Source organism: Triturus cristatus, chromosome 12 (assembly GCF_964204655.1).
Source record: "Triturus cristatus chromosome 12, aTriCri1.1, whole genome shotgun sequence".
NCBI classification, from domain to species: Eukaryota; Metazoa; Chordata; class Amphibia; order Caudata; family Salamandridae; genus Triturus; species Triturus cristatus.
Genome location: NC_140595.1, coordinates 797,142,175 through 797,156,496, shown reverse-complemented (window position 1 = coordinate 797,156,496; position 14,322 = coordinate 797,142,175). Strand labels below are relative to the sequence as shown.

The 14,322-nt window shown below is 54.8% G+C and overlaps 1 protein-coding gene across 10 annotated transcripts in view; it reads right to left on the bottom strand.

The window, feature by feature from the left end:
- Positions 1-14,322, bottom strand: part of DLG4 (discs large MAGUK scaffold protein 4) — an 863,469-nt gene that overhangs the window by 46,130 nt on the left and 803,017 nt on the right. For all 10 annotated transcript variants that reach the window (XR_014972361.1, XM_085639539.1, XM_085639540.1 and 7 more), the window contains one exon: positions 12,535-12,637. Coding sequence is in view for 9 of the 10 variants with exons in the window: in XM_085639539.1 (XP_085495665.1) it covers positions 12,535-12,637 (103 nt within the window). In the remaining variant the exon portion in view is untranslated. The remainder of the gene's footprint in view (positions 1-12,534; positions 12,638-14,322) is intronic.

Below are 14,322 nucleotides of genomic sequence, written 5' to 3'. Positions count from 1 at the left end.
ATCTTAGTCCAACAACAAGAGGTAAAGGCGACAATTGACACCGGCGCATCCATTGAGTTGATGGCCGCCAATGTCTACCACAAACTGCGTACCAAGCCCCCGCTGCGAGAGGCGAAGATTCGGGTGTTCGCGTACAGCCAGAAGACACCCATTCCCCTCATCGGGTGCTTCAAGACAGAGCTACAACATGGTGAGAGGAGCATCAGCACCACCGTCTATGTCACGGAAGAGGGCAGCGGGATGCTGCTGAGCGGGCAATCGGCCGAAGAGCTGAGACTGATCTCGTTTGCCATGGCAGTCCTGGAGGAAGAACTGGATACCATCATGGAAGAGTTCGGAGAAGTCTTTAACGGCATCGGGTGCCTGAAGGGAAAGGAAGTATCCTTACACATCGACCCGTCGGTCCAACCAGTGGCGCTGAGGCACAGGCGAATCGCTTTCCACCTGAGGCAAAAGGTCGAGGAGGAGCTGGAGGCCCTGGAGAGACAAGGCATCATCGAAAAGGTCAGTGGGCCAACCCCGTGGGTATCCCCGATCGTCATCGCCAGGAAGCCGAAGCAGCCAGGACAAGTCCGCATCTGTGTGGACATGCGCCTCCCTAACGCCGCGGTCAAGAGAGAGCGACACCTGACGCCCACCATTGATGACATCCTGGGAGAGCTGAACGGGGCCAGGTGGTTTTCGAAGATGGACCTACGGTCAGGCTATCACCAGCTACCACTTCATCCGGACTCGAGGTACATTACCACGTTCTCCACACATGTGGGCCTCAGACGGTATCGGCGCTTCAACTTCGGCATCTCGAGTGCCGCCGAGGTATTCCAAAATACCATCAGAGAAGTTCTCAGTGGGCTCCCCGGTGTGCTTAATGTGAGCGACGACCTGCTAATATATGCGTCAACCATAGAGGAACACCACCAGCGGCTGAGAGCGTTCCTCAAAAGGATTCAGGAGTCAGGCTTGACCCTGCACCCGGAGAAGTGTCAGTTCCTGCAGAACAAGATCAGCTTTTTCGGATACACCTTCTCGGACCAAGGGGTGGCCCCAGACCCGGACAAGGTGAAGGATGTCCAAGATGCCCCAGCCCCGACGAACATCTCGGAGGCCCGGAGTTTCCTGGGCATGGTCAACTTCTGCGGCAGCTTCATTCCGGATCTCTCCAACCTCACCAAACCCCTCAGGGAGCTGACCAAGTCGTCGACCACGTGGCAGTGGGGCCCGGAACAGGAGCAAGCGTTCCAAGCAACGAAGGTGACCCTGTCTGCGGACACTACCCTCTCGTACTTCGACCCAGCGAAGCCCACCAACGTGGCGGTCGACGCAAGCCCTTTTGGGTTGGGAGTGGTATTGACCCAACTCCAGAACAACGAAGAGTGGGCCCCCATCGCCTACGCCAGCAGGTCCCTGACTGAAACAGAGCAGCGTTACTCGCAAATCGAGCGAGAAGCCATCGCTATCCACTGGGCCTGCCGGCATTTTCATGTGTATGTGTATGGCCATCACTTCACGGTAACAACCGATCACAAGCCCCTCATACCTCTATTCCAAGGGTCGTCCTCGAAGCCACCACCCCGGATTGAAAAGTGGATACTCCAACTACAAGGGTACGACTACCGGGTGGAGTACAAACCAGGGGCCACGAACCTGGCGGATTATCTGTCACGGCACCTGAGGAAAGCCACAACGGAAGAGAAAGAGGAGGCCGAGGATACCGAGGAGTACGTCTGGTATGTGACGGAGCGGTCACGACCCCTCCCGATGAGCCCGGCCGCAATCATAGAAGCATCAAAAGGCGATGAATGCGTGAGAGCAGCGGCGGAGGCCGTCAGGTCGGGAGATTGGAGGACAATCCAAGAATCGCTAAACAGGAGGACTCCAAGCCAGGCTGACACTGGAATCCATCTTGAGAGTGAAAAGTGAGCTGTCCGTTGACGCCCAAGGATGTCTTCTGCGGGGCCCGAGGCTAGTCATGCCGGCCAGCCTCGCTCAACAGGTGGTAGACCTCGCCCACAGGGGACATCAAGGAATGGTGAAGACGAAGGGCAGGCTCCGAGCCAAAGTATGGTTCCCAGGCATGGATGCGATGGTTGAGCAGGCGAAGAGAACCTGCACGTGGTGCCCAGCAGCAGGACAGCTGGAACGCCCTCACCCGGTGGCGACCGAAGATAATCCCCAGAGACCGTGGGAGTGTGTGGGCGCCGATTTCGGACATCTCCCTGATGGACGGTATGCGTTAGTCATTATTGATGATTTCACCAAATACCCAGAGGTCGAAATCGTGGGGAGCCAGACAGCCACTGAAGTAATAGCGAAGTTCGAGAAAACCATCGCCACTCATGGCAAATTCGGGTTGGTCAAGACCGACAATGGACCGCCTTTCCAGGGGCAGGAGTTTGCAGAATATCTCAAGAGCTGGGGGATCCATCACCGCAAAGTAACACCACGGTGGCCCCAAGCCAATGGAGAGGTGGAGAGGTTTATGAGGACACTCAACAAAACCATTCGCATAGCCATGGCTAACGGATCTCCCCTGGAGAGGGCGATATACAGTTTCCTGAGGGAATACCGGATGACCCCCCATGTCACAACCGAGGCAGCGCCAGGAACAGCCACCATGGGAAGAGTCGTAAGTGACACGATCCCACACCACCCTACTTGGGTTCCGGCACAAGCCACAAATGAAAAGACTCTAGCCAATCGGATGCGCTCGAATGACCATGCCAGCAGACGAAGGGGAGCTAAGGAGTCCACGATACAACGGCAGGATCGAGTGTACGTGAAGGACCGCTACCCAGGCAGCAAGTTCAGACTTCCTTTTGAACCACAACCGTGGGTCGTCACCCGCCGGACAGGCACGATGGTGACCGCTCAAAGAGGAGCTGAAACGGTCACCCGAGATGTGTCTTTCTTCAAAAAAGTCTACCCAGGAACACCTTCAAGTCCCGGGGCCGAACCAGAGGGGCAGGGCCCCGACCAGCCGAGCGGAGATCAGGAGGGGGAGGACGGTCGGAGTGAGGATGGTGGTTCCCAGTCCATCCCAGCCACCCCTGGGGGTAACCTGCCCGGCGGCTCCCCATCCCGGAAAGAGCCTAACACCCCAAGGCGCAGAACCCCCGATGTGGCCCTCTCCAGAGGCGGCCCATCCCGCTACAACCTGAGGAAGAACCCGGCCCCGTCTTCCCAGCTGGCGGACTATATGGTGTAACCTGTAAGGACTGGCAGACTGGTAACAGACTCATCGTTGGTTTCTGATTTTATGTTTTGCTTAATGTTTTATAAAGGTTGGAAGGAGTGTAATGTTCGGCGCGTGCGAGAGGCTTTCTAGACTTCCGCGCTGCCGGGGTGCTCTAGCGCCGACGCGTGACGTCAGACGCTAGCTAATATAAATAAAGAGGCGTGGCCTCGGCGCGGGAGTCGGAGCCGCATGTGTCAACTACGAAGTACCGGCTCCTGTGTCTTATTTAGCGCTGCTGCGCAATCATGCAATCCAGAGCGTTAGGAACGCTACAGGCCCCCCGCTCAAAATGCATATATTAATGGGCCGGCCCGGCGAGAGAAAGGGAGTGACACCTCTGCCCATTGATAAAAGGAAGGTAACGGACGCCCATCTACCTCCAGAAAGGCCACTCGGGCACCCACTGGGCTGCTGGCACCATCGAACAATGTAGAAACCGCCCAAATTGGCCCCCCAGGCAGCTCAAAAAAGCAGCCGACAGCTGGAGCACGGACACCGGCCCATCGGGCATTGCCTGAGTGCCTGCGTTACCAAACCGATGCTACTACAAGGGGCATTGGCAGACCTGTGTCCAGGGGCGAAGCTTGGGCAGTGAGATTGAGGGGGTGTAAACTTCAGATTTGCCAACAATTATGCGGACATAAAATGTTAAAAATAAATATGAGCAGCAGGACACGAGGGGGGTTTAAAAGATAGTGGAAAGAAGGTGGAAATACAATAGTTTTTAAACTACCTAGTTTTAAGGCAAAGACGAGAGAGAGAGTGTGTGTGTGTTTGTTTTTGTGGCTTGTAAAAATCTAGGTGAAATCAGACAGACACCTCACCATACACGACTGAAAGTACCTGTACCCAACCATTTACTACAGAATACATTTTGTAGGTGGGTGTAACACCCCAAATACTCCCCCTGAAGCTACACACCCCTGCCTATGTCTCGGCTCTAGTAGTGATAGCAAATGGCGGCACAGGGCAGTTACAAGGTGCATAGGCAGAGCTTTGTGTGGCCCCAGTGGTGATAGCAGATGGCGGCACAGGGCAGTTACAAGGTGCATAGGCAGAGCTTTGTGTGGCCCCAGTGGTGATAGCAGATGGCGGCACAGGGCAGTTACAAGGTGCATAGGCAGAGCTTTGTGTGGCCCCAGTGGTGATAGCAGATGGCGGAACAGGGCAGTTACAAGGTGCATAGGCAGAGCTTTGTGTGGCCCCAGTGGTGATAGCAGATGGCGGCACAGGGCAGTTACAAGGTGCATAGGCAGAGCTTTGTGTGGCCCCAGTGGTGGGACAGAAGAGGATGTCACGGATCAGGGGTGGCAGATCTGTGTGTTGGGCCGCAGGTCAGGGGTAATGTGCTTAGTTAGGGCGGTGTGTGGGACCCACTGGAGAGAGAGCAGAGTCCGCTATGAGAGGTGCAGAGGTACTTCAGAACGGTGTGTGGGCCTCAGTGCTGGAACAGGAGAGGGTGCCACATGTCTGACTCAAGGTGTGTTGATAGAGATGTGTATGTGACCCAGTGTGAAACACCCGGGACAGGGTTATGGTCCACTGGCTGAGCTGTGTGTGGGACCAGTGCTGGAACAGCAGAGTGTGTCACGGGTCAGGTGCACGGTGCACAGGGACAGCTGTGTGTGGACATAAGTACTGTAACAGCAGAGGGTACCCCAGGTCAGGAGTAAGGTGCGTTGGTCGAGCCATGTGTGGGTTCAGTGTTGGAACAGCAGACAGTACCCCAGGTCAGGAGTAAGGTGCATTGGTTGAGCCGTGTGTGGGATCAGTGTTGGAACAGGAGAGAGTACCCCAGGTCAGGAGTAAGGTGCGTTGGTCGAGCCGTGTGTGGGTTAGGTGTTGGAACAGAAGAGGGTATCCTAGGTCAGGAGTAAGGTGCATTGCTCAAGCTGTGTGCAAGTCCTGGAACAGCAGATAGTACCCCAGGTCAGGAGTAAGGTGCGTTGGTCGAGCCATGTGTGGGTTCAGTGTTGGAACAGCAGACAGTACCCCAGGTCAGGAGTAAGGTGCATTGGTTGAGCCGTGTGTGGGATCAGTGTTGGAACAGGAGAGAGTACCCCAGGTCAGGAGTAAGGTGCGTTGGTCGAGCCGTGTGTGGGTTAGGTGTTGGAACAGAAGAGGGTATCCTAGGTCAGGAGTAAGGTGCATTGCTCAAGCTGTGTGCAAGTCCTGGAACAGCAGATAGTACCCCAGGTCAGGAGTAAGGTGCGTTGGTCAAGCTGTGTGTGGGTTCAGTGTTGGAACAGAAGGGGGTACCCCAGGTCAGGAGTAAGGTGCATTGGTCGAGTTGTGTGTGGGTTCAGTGTTGGAACAGCAGCGGGTACCCCAGGTCAGGAGTAAGGTGTGTTGGTCAAGCTGTGTGTGGGTTCAGTGTTGGAACAGAAGGGGGTACCCCAGGTCAGGAGTAAGGTGCATTGGTCGAGTTGTGTGTGGGTTCAGTGTTGGAACAGAAGGGGGTACCCCAGGTCAGGAGTAAGGTGCGTTGGTTAAGCTGTATGCGAGTCCTGGAACAGCAGAGTACCCCAGGTCAGGAGTAAGGTGCGTTGGTTAAGCTGTATGCGAGTCCTGGAACAGCAGAGTACCCCAGGTCAGGAGTAAGGTGCGTTGGTCGAGCCGTGTGTGGGTTAGGTGTTGGAACAGAAGAGGGTATCCTAGGTCAGGAGTAAGGTGCATTGCTCAAGCTGTGTGCAAGTCCTGGAACAGCAGATAGTACCCCAGGTCAGGAGTAAGGTGCGTTGGTCAAGCTGTGTGTGGGTTCAGTGTTGGAACAGAAGGGGGTACCACAGGTCAGGAGTAAGGTGCATTGGTCGAGTTGTGTGTGGGTTCAGTGTTGGAACAGCAGCGGGTACCCCAGGTCAGGAGTAAGGTGTGTTGGTCAAGCTGTATGTGGGTTCAGTGTTGGAACAGAAGGGGGTACCCCAGGTCAGGAGTAAGGTGCATTGGTCGAGTTGTGTGTGGGTTCAGTGTTGGAACAGAAGGGGGTACCCCAGGTCAGGAGTAAGGTGCGTTGGTTAAGCTGTATGCGAGTCCTGGAACAGCAGAGTACCCCAGGTCAGGAGTAAGGTGCGTTGGTTAAGCTGTATGCGAGTCCTGGAACAGCAGAGTACCCCAGGTCAGGAGTAAGGTGCGTTGGTCGAGCCGTGTGTGGGTTCAATGTTAGATCAGAAGAGGGTACCCCAGGTCAAGGGTCAGGTGCACTGGTAGAGCCGTGTTTGGCTTCAGTGTTGGAACAGGAGAGAGTACCCCAGGTCAGGAGTAAGGTGCGTTGGTCGAGCCGTGTGTGGGCTCAGTGTTGGAACAGAAGGGGGTACCCCAGGTCAGGAGTAAGGTGTGTTGGTCGGGCCGTGTGTGGATTCAGTGTTGGAACAGAAGAGGGTACCCCAGGTCAGGAGTAAGGTGTGTTGGTCAAGCTGTGTGTGGGTTCAGTGTTGGAACAGAAGGGGGTACCCCAGGTCAGGAGTAAGGTGCATTGGTCGAGTTGTGTGTGGGTTCAGTGTTGGAACAGAAGGGGGTACCCCAGGTCAGGAGTAAGGTGCGTTGGTTAAGCTGTATGCGAGTCCTGGAACAGCAGAGTACCCCAGGTCAGGAGTAAGGTGCGTTGGTCGAGCCGTGTGTGGGTTCAATGTTAGATCAGAAGAGGGTACCCCAGGTCAGGGGTCAGGTGCATTGGTCGAGCGATGTGTGGGTTCAGTGTTGGAACAGGAGAGAGTACCCTAGGTCAGGAGTAAGGTGTGTTGGTCGGGCCGTGTGTGGGTTCAGTGTTGGAACAGAAGAGGGTACCCCAGGTCAGGAGTAAGGTGCATTGTTTGAGCCATGAGTGGGTTCAGTGTTGGAACAGAAGGGGGTTACCCCAGGTCAGGAGTAAGGTGCATTGGTCAGGCTATGTGCGAGTCCTGGAAAAGCAGAGAGTACCCTAGGTCAGGAGTAAGGTGCGTTGGTTGAGCCGTGTGTGGGCTCAGTGTTGGAACAGAAGGGGGTACCCCAGGTCAGCAGTAAGGTGTGTTGGTCGGGCCGTGTGTGGATTCAGTGTTGGAACAGAAGAGGGTACCCCAGGCCAGGAGTAAGGTGTGTTGGTCAAGCTGTGTGTGGGTTCAGTGTTGGAACAGAAGGGGGTACCCCAGGTCAGGAGTAAGGTGCATTGGTCGAGTTGTGTGTGGGTTCAGTGTTGGAACAGAAGGGGGTACCCCAGGTCAGGAGTAAGGTGCGTTGGTTAAGCTGTATGCGAGTCCTGGAACAGCAGAGTACCCCAGGTCAGGAGTAAGGTGCGTTGGTTAAGCTGTATGCGAGTCCTGGAACAGCAGAGTACCCCAGGTCAGGAGTAAGGTGCGTTGGTCGAGCCGTGTGTGGGTTAGGTGTTGGAACAGAAGAGGGTATCCTAGGTCAGGAGTAAGGTGCATTGCTCAAGCTGTGTGCAAGTCCTGGAACAGCAGATAGTACCCCAGGTCAGGAGTAAGGTGCGTTGGTCAAGCTGTGTGTGGGTTCAGTGTTGGAACAGAAGGGGGTACCACAGGTCAGGAGTAAGGTGCATTGGTCGAGTTGTGTGTGGGTTCAGTGTTGGAACAGCAGCGGGTACCCCAGGTCAGGAGTAAGGTGTGTTGGTCAAGCTGTATGTGGGTTCAGTGTTGGAACAGAAGGGGGTACCCCAGGTCAGGAGTAAGGTGCATTGGTCGAGTTGTGTGTGGGTTCAGTGTTGGAACAGAAGGGGGTACCCCAGGTCAGGAGTAAGGTGCGTTGGTTAAGCTGTATGCGAGTCCTGGAACAGCAGAGTACCCCAGGTCAGGAGTAAGGTGCGTTGGTTAAGCTGTATGCGAGTCCTGGAACAGCAGAGTACCCCAGGTCAGGAGTAAGGTGCGTTGGTCGAGCCGTGTGTGGGTTCAATGTTAGATCAGAAGAGGGTACCCCAGGTCAAGGGTCAGGTGCACTGGTAGAGCCGTGTTTGGCTTCAGTGTTGGAACAGGAGAGAGTACCCCAGGTCAGGAGTAAGGTGCGTTGGTCGAGCCGTGTGTGGGCTCAGTGTTGGAACAGAAGGGGGTACCCCAGGTCAGGAGTAAGGTGTGTTGGTCGGGCCGTGTGTGGATTCAGTGTTGGAACAGAAGAGGGTACCCCAGGTCAGGAGTAAGGTGTGTTGGTCAAGCTGTGTGTGGGTTCAGTGTTGGAACAGAAGGGGGTACCCCAGGTCAGGAGTAAGGTGCATTGGTCGAGTTGTGTGTGGGTTCAGTGTTGGAACAGAAGGGGGTACCCCAGGTCAGGAGTAAGGTGCGTTGGTTAAGCTGTATGCGAGTCCTGGAACAGCAGAGTACCCCAGGTCAGGAGTAAGGTGCGTTGGTCGAGCCGTGTGTGGGTTCAATGTTAGATCAGAAGAGGGTACCCCAGGTCAGGGGTCAGGTGCATTGGTCGAGCGATGTGTGGGTTCAGTGTTGGAACAGGAGAGAGTACCCTAGGTCAGGAGTAAGGTGTGTTGGTCGGGCCGTGTGTGGGTTCAGTGTTGGAACAGAAGAGGGTACCCCAGGTCAGGAGTAAGGTGCATTGTTTGAGCCATGAGTGGGTTCAGTGTTGGAACAGAAGGGGGTTACCCCAGGTCAGGAGTAAGGTGCATTGGTCAGGCTATGTGCGAGTCCTGGAAAAGCAGAGAGTACCCTAGGTCAGGAGTAAGGTGCGTTGGTTGAGCCGTGTGTGGGCTCAGTGTTGGAACAGAAGGGGGTACCCCAGGTCAGGAGTAAGGTGTGTTGGTCGGGCCGTGTGTGGATTCAGTGTTGGAACAGAAGAGGGTACCCCAGGTCAGGAGTAAGGTGTGTTGGTCAAGCTGTGTGTGGGTTCAGTGTTGGAACAGAAGGGGGTACCCCAGGTCAGGAGTAAGGTGCATTGGTCGAGTTGTGTGTGGGTTCAGTGTTGGAACAGAAGGGGGTACCCCAGGTCAGGAGTAAGGTGCGTTGGTTAAGCTGTATGCGAGTCCTGGAACAGCAGAGTACCCCAGGTCAGGAGTAAGGTGCGTTGGTCGAGCCGTGTGTGGGTTCAATGTTAGATCAGAAGAGGGTACCCCAGGTCAGGGGTCAGGTGCATTGGTCGAGCGATGTGTGGGTTCAGTGTTGGAACAGGAGAGAGTACCCTAGGTCAGGAGTAAGGTGTGTTGGTCGGGCCGTGTGTGGGTTCAGTGTTGGAACAGAAGAGGGTACCCCAGGTCAGGAGTAAGGTGCATTGTTTGAGCCATGAGTGGGTTCAGTGTTGGAACAGAAGGGGGTTACCCCAGGTCAGGAGTAAGGTGCATTGGTCAGGCTATGTGCGAGTCCTGGAAAAGCAGAGAGTACCCTAGGTCAGGAGTAAGGTGCATTGGTTGAGCTGTGTGCAAGTCCTGGAACAGCAAAGAGTACCCCAGGTCAAAAGTAAGGTGTGTTGGTCAAGCTGTGTGTGGGTTCAGTGTTGGAACAGAAGGGGGTACCCCAGGTCAGGAGTAAGGTGCATTAGTTGAGCCATGCGTGGGTTCAGTGTTGGAACAGAAGGGGGTATCCCAGGTCAGGAGTAAGGTGCATTGGTCAGGCTATGTGCGAGTCCTGGAAAAGCAGAGAGTATCCTAGGTCAGGAGTAAGGTGCGTTGGTTAAGCTGTATGCGAGTCCTGGAACAGCAGAGAGTACCCCAGGTCAGGAGTAAGGTGCGTTGGTCAAGCCATGTGTGGGTTCAGTGTTGGAACAGCAGAGAGTACCCCACATCAGGAGTAAGGTGCATTGGTTGAGCCGTGTGTGGGTTCAGTGTTGGAACAGGAGAGAGTACCCCAGGTCAGGAGTAAGGTGCATTGGTTAAGCTGTATGCGAGTCCTGGAACAGCAGAGTACCCCAGGTCAGGAGTAAGGTGCGTTGGTTAAGCTGTATGCGAGTCCTGGAACAGCAGAGTACCCCAGGTCAGGAGTAAGGTGCGGTGGTCGAGCCGTGTGTGGGTTCAGTGTTGGAACAGGAGAGAGTACCCCAGGTCAGGAGTAAGGTGCGTTGGTCGAGCCGTGTGTGGGTTAGGTGTTGGAACAGAAGAGGGTATCCTAGGTCAGGAGTAAGGTGCATTGCTCAAGCTGTGTGCAAGTCCTGGAACAGCAGATAGTACCCCAGGCCAGGAGTAAGATGCATTGGCTGAGCCATGCGTGGGTTCAGTGTTCGAACAGTAGAGAGTACTCTAGTTCAGGAGTAAGGTGCATTGGTCGAACTGTGTGCAGATCCAAGAGCTGCAATAGCAAGGGTGCCACAGCTCCGGGGTAAGGTACAGGGATAGAGCTATGTGTGGGTCCCAGAGCTAGAACAGCAGAAGGTGCCACAGCTCCGGGGTAAGGTACAGGGATAGAGCTATGTGTGGGTCCCAGAGCTAGAACAGCAGAAGGTGCCACAGCTCCGGGGTAAGGTACAGGGATAGAGCTAAATGCGGGTCCCAGAGCTAGAACAGCAGAAGGTGCCACAGCTCCGGGGTAGGGTACAGGGATAGAGCTAAATGCGGGTCCCAGAGCTAGAACAGCAGAAGGTGCCACAGCTCCGTGGTAAGGTACAGGGATAGAGCTATGTGTGGTTCCCAGAGCTAGAACAGCAGAAGGTGCCACAGCTCCGGGGTAAGGTACAGGGATAGAGCTGTGTGTGGGTCCCAGTGCTAGAACAGCAGAAGGTGCCACAGCTCCGGGGTAAGGTACAGAGATAGAGCTATGTGCGGGTCCCAGAGCTAGAACAGCAGAAGGTGCCACAGCTCCGGGGTAAGGTACAGGGATAGAGCTATGTGCGGGTCCCAGAGCTAGAATAGCAGAAGGTGCCACAGCTCCGGGGTAAGGTACAGAGATAGAGCTATGTGCGGGTCCCAGAGCTAGAACAGCAGAAGGTGCCACAGCTCCGGGATAAGGTACAGGGATAGAGCTATGTGCGGGTCCCAGAGCTAGAACAGCAGAAGGTGCCACAGCTCCGGGGTAAGGTACAGAGATAGAGCTATGTGCGGGTCCCAGAGCTAGAACAGCAGAAGGTGCCACAGCTCCGGGGTAAGGTACAGAGATAGAGCTATGTGCGGGTCCCAGAGCTAGAACAGCAGAAGGTGCCACAGCTCCGGGGTAAGGTACAGGGCTAGAGCTATGTGTGGGTCCCAGAGCTAGAACAGCAGAAGGTGCCACAGCTCCGAGGTAAGGTACAGAGATAGAGTTATGTGTGGGTCCCAGAGCTAGAACAGCAGAAGGTGCCACAGCTCCGGGGTAAGGTACAGGGATAGAGCTATGTGTGGGTCCCAGAGCTAGAACAGCAGAAGGTGCCACAGCTCCGGGGTAAGGTACAGGGATAGAGCTATGTGTGGGTCCCAGAGCTAGAACAGCAGAAGGTGCCACAGCTCCGGGGTAAGGTACAGGGATAGAGCTATGTGTGGGTCCCAGAGCTAGAACAGCAGAAGGTGCCACAGCTCCGGGGTAAGGTACAGGGATAGAGCTATGCGTGGGTCCCAGAGCTAGAACAGCAGAAGGTGCCACAGCTCCGGGGTAAGGTACAGGGATAGAGCTAAATGCGGGTCCCAGAGCTAGAACAGCAGAAGGTGCCACAGCTCCGGGGTAAGGTACAGGGATAGAGCTGTGTGTGGGTCCCAGTGCTAGAACAGCAGAAGGTGCCACAGCTCCGGGGTAAGGTACAGGGATAGAGCTATGTGCGGGTCCCAGAGCTAGAACAGCAGAAGGTGCCACAGCTCCGGGGTAAGGTACAGAGATAGAGCTATGTGCGGGTCCCAGAGCTAGAACAGCAGAAGGTGCCACAGCTCCGGGATAAGGTACAGGGATAGAGCTATGTGCGGGTCCCAGAGCTAGAACAGCAGAAGGTGCCACAGCTCCGGGGTAAGGTACAGAGATAGAGCTATGTGCGGGTCCCAGAGCTAGAACAGCAGAAGGTGCCACAGCTCCGGGGTAAGGTACAGAGATAGAGCTATGTGCGGGACCCAGAGCTAGAACAGCAGAAGGTGCCACAGCTCCGGGGTAAGGTACAGAGATAGAGCTATGTGCGGGTCCCAGAGCTAGAACAGCAGAAGGTGCCACAGCTCCGGGGTAAGGTACAGAGATAGAGCTATGTGCGGGTCCCAGAGCTAGAACAGCAGAAGGTGCCACAGCTCCGGGGTAAGGTACAGGGATAGAGCTGTGTGTGGGTCCCAGTGCTAGAACAGCAGAAGGTGCCACAGCTCCGGGGTAAGGTACAGAGATAGAGCTATGTGCGGGTCCCAGAGCTAGAACAGCAGAAGGTGCCACAGCTCATGGAGAAGGGTCCTGGAGCAGTGATTTGTTGGGTCCCTTCCTTCCTCTGACCCCCTTGTTTACCTTCTGGCTTATATTGCGCGATGATGGTCACGGTCTGGCCCGCGTTCTTCAAGGCGATGGCGGCTTGTTCATGCGTGGCGTTCCTGAGGTCCACCCCATTCACCTGTGGAGAAACAGAAGTTAGAGCAGCTCATTGACGTTCAACAGAGGCTCGCGAGGTCCAGAAAGCTGAAACCAAGGGGTTCAGATGCAGATCATGGAAGTCTTTGCTGACTGCCCACACCATGGCATGTTTAGGGGGACAAGTGCTTTTGTTTCTCTACACCTGAGCTTCTTCACTGTGTTTTCACCTGTCCAGTGTGTTTTCATTGCTGTTAATCTGTACAGCTAGCCTATTTTTTTGTGTCTGAACGTGTAGGCCTTTTCGTGTTTTCCAAGGTCTTATTTCTCTTGATCTTTGCACCACACAAAGTAGATTCCCACTGTAATAACAGGTGCGGTACTGCGTCCAAGACCTCTTTGTAAATTGTTTGCCTTTTCGTGTTTGTTTCAGTGTTGCCGAGTGAGTTCACTCAAGAAGGAGTGTGTGTGTGTGTGTATACACACTTGAATTATGTGCCCACGCTTGGCTTGAATGCCTTCTCTTGCATATTTTGATCTGTACGTTTATGTCTGAACGTCTCTATGCCAATGTACTGTGTTATTATGCGTTTGCGTGAGTAGTTTGTTACAGTGTATGTATGTTTGTGGGCTCGTGCATTGTTTGCATGGGTGTGCTGCTTGACGAGCTAGTATGTGCATGAGGTTTGCAGACATGTGCAGAGTTTTCTAGTGGAAGAGTTGTGGGTGTGTGCGCATCCTTGAGGGTGTTGTGTTCACAGAGGGTGCGGGTGCCCGTAGCTGGTGTTCCTACATGAAGCTAGAAGTGAACAGCGGATGGCTCTGGGACTAGTCGTGTGCACACGCAGATAGTGTGAACCCACCTGGGTCTGTGTACGCATCTAGGGGGTCTGTGTGCAGTGTCCTCGCGTGCACTAATCCCTGCAGCCTTCTTTACACAGACCCGTGGTTGCTGCAGAGCTAGAGTCAGGGGTGGCTCCTCCGCCTCGGCGGCGGAGCGTCACTCCTCTGTCTTTCAGCACGGCAGAAAAAGTAAAAGTAAAATGCTAATAACGAGATGTTATTTTATTTTTCTGTGCTGGGGCAGTTTTGTGGGGCGGGGCTAGGCTGCGCAGGGGGTAGGAGCGGTGGCACCCTCCTAGTGAGCATGAACGTTTGGTCCTCTGGTGCCAGCAAAACATTCATGCGCAATTTGCATGATCTCCACGCAGGCTGTATTACAGTCCGGGTGAAGAACATGCCCAGGCTCCCATTCCCCATCAGAGCGCCAAACCACGGCGCTCAGACCAATCACAACGCTGCATTGCAGTGTGGTGTTTGGCTCTGGGGAGCCTGAGTGCTTACTAATCACAACGCTGCATTGCAGCAATGTGATTGGCTTAGGGGAGCCTATCCTGCTTCCTGTTCTAACAGGAGCCACTAAGAGGACAGAAGAGAGGCGGCGGCAAGCCGGCCGGCAAGTGTTTTTTTAATTTTACATTTCTCTCCCCTTCTCCCCCTCCACCCTACCCGCCCAACTACCGATTTGCGGGAGCAGCTGCAACTGGCTAGAGTAAAAGGACCAGGGTGCAAGCACTGTCCACGTGCAGCCTCACCACTAACATGCCCACTGATATCCCTGATGTCACTTCCGTTTCCCTTCACTTACTCCAAGTTATAGGCAGAGAGAAGGGAGGTTAGGGGGTCTTGTGGAGGAAAGGGTAAGGGGATGTAAAACTACAAGTACTC